The sequence below is a fragment of the Notolabrus celidotus genome, chromosome 20 (genome assembly GCF_009762535.1).
Source record: "Notolabrus celidotus isolate fNotCel1 chromosome 20, fNotCel1.pri, whole genome shotgun sequence".
Taxonomy (NCBI): Eukaryota; Metazoa; Chordata; class Actinopteri; order Labriformes; family Labridae; genus Notolabrus; species Notolabrus celidotus.
The window spans coordinates 11,163,452-11,168,287 of NC_048291.1; the positions used below are offsets into that span (position 1 = coordinate 11,163,452).

The window sequence follows — 4,836 nt, forward strand, 5'->3', positions numbered from 1 at the left end:
TTAAAGTGCTCTATAGGTTCCCCTCCCCCTGTGCAGTATGAAATATGATCTGTATTTATTCAGAAGTGTTAATGCCCGACATAAGATAAACTTAAAAGTTGATCAGCTAAAACTCAGTCCTGTTCTGATTTTTTTTTCAAAATGGACCAAGCATTAACAGGTTAAAAAGAGATTCCACAGTGAAAAAAAAGTAGCAAGCAAAGACATTCAACTAAATTAACAAGTTGTCGAACCTGCAAATGAGATACCTTCATTCAATAATCTCATGTATTTGAGAAAAAATAATCCTTACCCTACAATGTATGCAACTTGTTTGCAAGTTTATTCATGTTACTTGTTAGGCAGGGCACAAAGCAGACACGATTTATCACATAAACTTTATTTTACAATCTTTACACAGCACAGATAGTAGGGAACCACTCTTAAGCGTTCTGGACCTGGGCAGCCATCATTCTTTCTTTCTGCTTCATTAGACATTTCCTTGCACTTGCATACGCTCCCAGGTCTTCATCTGAAAAGAAAAATCAGATCATAAACAACTTGATTAGTGGTTTAACAAAATAGACGATAATCATAAATAGTTTTACATATAAGCCAATAAAATGTCAGATAAATGCTTTTATGATTACCCAAAACCTTATGTTTTAAACATTTCTTTAAAAATGAAGTAGATTCGTATCTATTTAGTCAGTTCAACATTTTCAAAACTGCCACAGTAAATATCTGTTGATTTACTGCATTAGCACAGTTATCCACACACTGACGAACACAATTTGTAAATCTTTTACTACACCTCATGTCTAAGCTCCAATCAGCAAACTACTTACAGCGTGACCTAAAGTTAGCGGATGTCTCGGTGAGCAGCTGCATTTCTTTCGCACAGTTCTGTTGGGAGCTGGATCCCTCTCTCTGCTGGCAGGCTCGAAAACGCTCCTGGACCACCTTCACAATCTCCTGGTCAACTTTGCTGAGGGGAGAAAACAACAATGAAATGAATATCATATCTTTGAAAGACACAGGAAGTTCTTTTTCATGTCTGCAGGGAGACTGCAAGAGCAAAAGTGTATCCAGGCCTGACGACACAAGAATATTCACTCAGTATTTGTTAAACAAGTCTTTCCAGAAACATATGGCATTAAAAAGTGTAATGTAATAGCCACGGCTCTTAAGGATTTTTTTTTTTGCAATACTAGGGGAGCAATCTGCTAAATACTGTTATTGTCATAGTGCCACAAAGTTGTAAGAATATACAGTAGCTGTCTCTAATATGGACAAAATCCATTCATAAGCCCCTAAGTTCCACCTCTGTATCCTGTTGCCTTCATTTACTATCAGTGATGACATCACAAAATTGTACATTATGCTTTGATAAGGTGCTGTCCAACAAGACGTGGCTTTAAGACAAAGTTTTATATCCTTTATCTTATACCTTTATGCTTATATGCATTTCAAGCGCAACTGCAATGCCTGGATTCCTTTCTGGAAAAATAAAGTATTTCTTGATTGAAATGAACACATAGTGGTGCTTTTGGGAGCACTGGGGTTCCTGAAGTCATTTGCATTTTTAAGCAGTTCAGGCTCTTTGATTTAAAGGCAGAGTGAATGAGGAGCAGTATGAACCGAGCCACAATCTGAATCAGGAAATGCTCCTTTCCCTTACGGTTTATTGCAGAAAGACAAAGCAAATTAAGCTGTCAAACCTTGTTTTATTTTCTGATGATTTTTTTGGGATATGCAGCTATAAATTTCCACCAGGTTAAATACACCTCATCTTAAAAAGTAAAAGAAAGGAGCAGATTCAAGACTTAAAGCGGGTAATTGAGCGAATGATTGGAGCACCTCATGTTAAAAGGCATCTATACCTGTCTGAGATGGATACAGTGTATTTAGGTTATGAGAACATACACACCACCTTGTGGAACAGAATAAACCTGATCATCGAATGTTTGGACATATTTTATAAGTACAGTACACATCAAGGCACTTTTTATCACGGCTTGTGGGAATGTGATGAGATGTAAATAGGGATATAACAATATATTGCAAATTGGTAAAAAATCGATACAAATAAGGGTGGATTAAAATCGATTCAACATAATTTGTATCAGTATATTATTTTTAAAACAGTAGAAATTTGATTTAGGGAGAAATAACGCATTTGTTATCATTTTTGACATGGAAAACTTTTACCTTTTTTTTAATGATTAAATGATAATTTATCGTTAACATTTCCAAAGATTGATCAAGGAGAATACTTGAAATGTACATCCCTAATTCAAAGAGATTTACCTTATTTGTTTTAGTATTTAATACTTTCATTTGGGAATCGTTCATTTTCCATTTCTCTATAATTGTTCTGAAATTTTCCAGCAAGGTATTTTTGTGCAGTCATTTTTAGTTTTTTTGCAAGTTGCTAAAAAAAAGTATGCAGTGGTTTTATTTGAGTTACAACACACCTTAAAAAAGAAAAAGGATGACTTTGTTTACAAAGAAATAAGAAAAAATATATATATTGCAACTGTCCATATCTGAGAATTTAAAGGCCCTGTGAGGAGTTTTGAACTGGCTGAGAAACAGACTGAAAATGATACCAATGCCTCTTTATGACCTTCAATAGCAAACAAGACCATCAGCAGCAACACTGACACCTTCTCTGTTGTCATTTTTAATGCCTGAAACCACCCTGAGGGGGTAGGTTTCAGACCAGATGATGGACATCTTTCTTCAGAAACAGCCTTTATTTGACTGTTTTCATGGAAAATAATCACATTGCCTGGTAAAGTTGACTGTTAAAAGACAACAGGATGAGGTTTTTGTTGAAAACACTACTTTTGCATGTATAGGACAAGAGATAAGAGGTATCACTTTGTCCATAAGGGGGCGCCAGAATTGATGCAAAACAAAAGTTCCTCACAGCAGCTTTAAATAAAATAATAGTTATTTAAATTTTTGATCAAGTTTTCCTGAAAATCGTTAGAGAATCATATAGTGAACCAAAAACCGGGAATTGAATCGAATCGTGGGTTGAGTGTATCATTACATCCCTAGATGTAAATAATGTGGAGGTCAGTGTTGTGCTCTGTTTCTCACCTCCTACCTAATAACTTGTATTAGTCCTAAAATGGGCTTGTCAGGTTTGTTTCCTAATGACTTTCCTCTATCCAAATGAGAAAAAGTATGGTTGACCTATAGATGACAACAGATGATGGTTTCATTGCTATCAGCTGGAAATGTGCACCATTGACCCTCTCATTGCTGTTGCTCAAATAGTGATGAAGATATCTTTGGAGGTTGTTAATATCTGGGAAGACATGGAGAATGCACTAAAAGTGAGAGGCTGATCAAAGGATTTAAACTAATTTAGTGTGAAGAATGTTTTACAGACTTAAGAGTGTGTGCATATTGCTACTCTTTTATTTATTCTTTAACAGTAACAATAAGAAGTACTTTTATCATGTTTTCTTATATGCTATTCTATGCTCTTCCATTCAGGGAGAGTCTGTATCTCTATGTACTCATATATTATCAGCATAGCTTGTTAAATGTGTAAAATCACTACACATAATTTTGTTTACAAATCCTATCATGACTCTTTACTTACTAGTCTCTCCTCCACTGCATCTCAGCCTCGAAGTAGCAGGTATAATCCCCCTCCTCACACTCTGTTAAATCAGGAACACGGCGGTACTTCTGGTGGTAGTACACGGCCTTGTTCTTAGTCCGAAAGCTCTCAACAACACCTGGATGAGAGAAGAACAGTTCACAGAATAGTTAGAAATACAGAAGGACATGCGGGTTGTGATCCTTCCTGCTCTGAAGGACGCTGGCTAGCAAAACACGTCTCTAACTGTGCATTAAAAGCTATTTCACACCACTTAATCCAGAAAAATCCGAGCCTTGAGATTGTTTTGGTGTTATATTTTGTAATAAAGCAACAATGCTAGACAGATACAATACATCAGCACCAATAATACAGGTTTCAACAGCAGCATTGTAGCTGTGCTAACCAGTTAGCTGGCTAACCCAGTTAGCTATGTTAGCTTACCTCTGAATGAGGTGACAGGCAGGTCCACGGAGTAATAGAAGAGTTTAGACACAATCAGGGCTGGATTTGGCAACGCAGTCTGTTTATCCGCAACCGGAGTCCGCGGTGCAGGCTCCGAGTACACATCTTTATTATGGTCTTCAGGCATATTTCTGCCTTTTATTCGCCTTGGACAAATTCGACCTCAACAGTGCTATACTGGAGTCGCGCATGCGCAGAACAATCACTACAATGGCGAAATAGAGGTCACAATTAGAAAACCTGAATGTACTTCAAAATACTACAATTCTAGTCATTACAACACAATTATTTGGTTCGAATATTATCTCCAAGTAGAAACGTTCAAAAGCCCTATCTAAGAGTTTTGAAATCGTTAAGTTCGAAGGGTAAAGGTCACAGGGGAAGTTGTTGCACCATGTTGGTGCAGCAGAGGGTGGTACAGAGCTGCCATCCTTTACCTCCAGACTAGTGCAAAGAGTGTCAGTATTAGTGGATCTTGATATGTATACAGTCTTTGATCTTGCGATGTTACCAAAAAGTCTTCAATGTAAATATATAGTGCCAATAATCAATCTAAAATCCGATTTTGAATAGGAAATTCCGAGTTGTTGACAACAAAATGTTTGTGTTCACGTTTATGTTTGAGGTGCAGACTACCTTATGACAGCCAAATATATATTTTGAATGATCGAAAATTTAATCATGCAATTCTGATAATTAGTAGTGACAGATGTGTTTGTCTTTGCTATGAAATTGTGATAAAAACAGGCAGATCAAAGCATGCAAAATAC

The 4,836-nt window shown here is 36.6% G+C and overlaps 1 protein-coding gene across 1 annotated transcript; it reads right to left on the bottom strand.

Annotated features, from left to right (window-relative positions):
• Positions 1 to 358: 358 nt before the first annotated feature.
• Positions 359 to 4,278, bottom strand: ndufb10 (NADH:ubiquinone oxidoreductase subunit B10). Its single transcript, XM_034711012.1, has 4 exons — positions 4,046 to 4,278; positions 3,602 to 3,740; positions 828 to 967; positions 359 to 511 (listed from the first exon to the last, which is right to left on the bottom strand). The coding sequence occupies exons 1-4, from the start codon at positions 4,191 to 4,193 to the stop codon at positions 423 to 425; spliced, it is 516 nt and encodes a 171-aa protein (XP_034566903.1). The 5' UTR covers positions 4,194 to 4,278; the 3' UTR covers positions 359 to 422.
• Between the last annotated feature and the right edge of the window lie 558 nt (positions 4,279 to 4,836).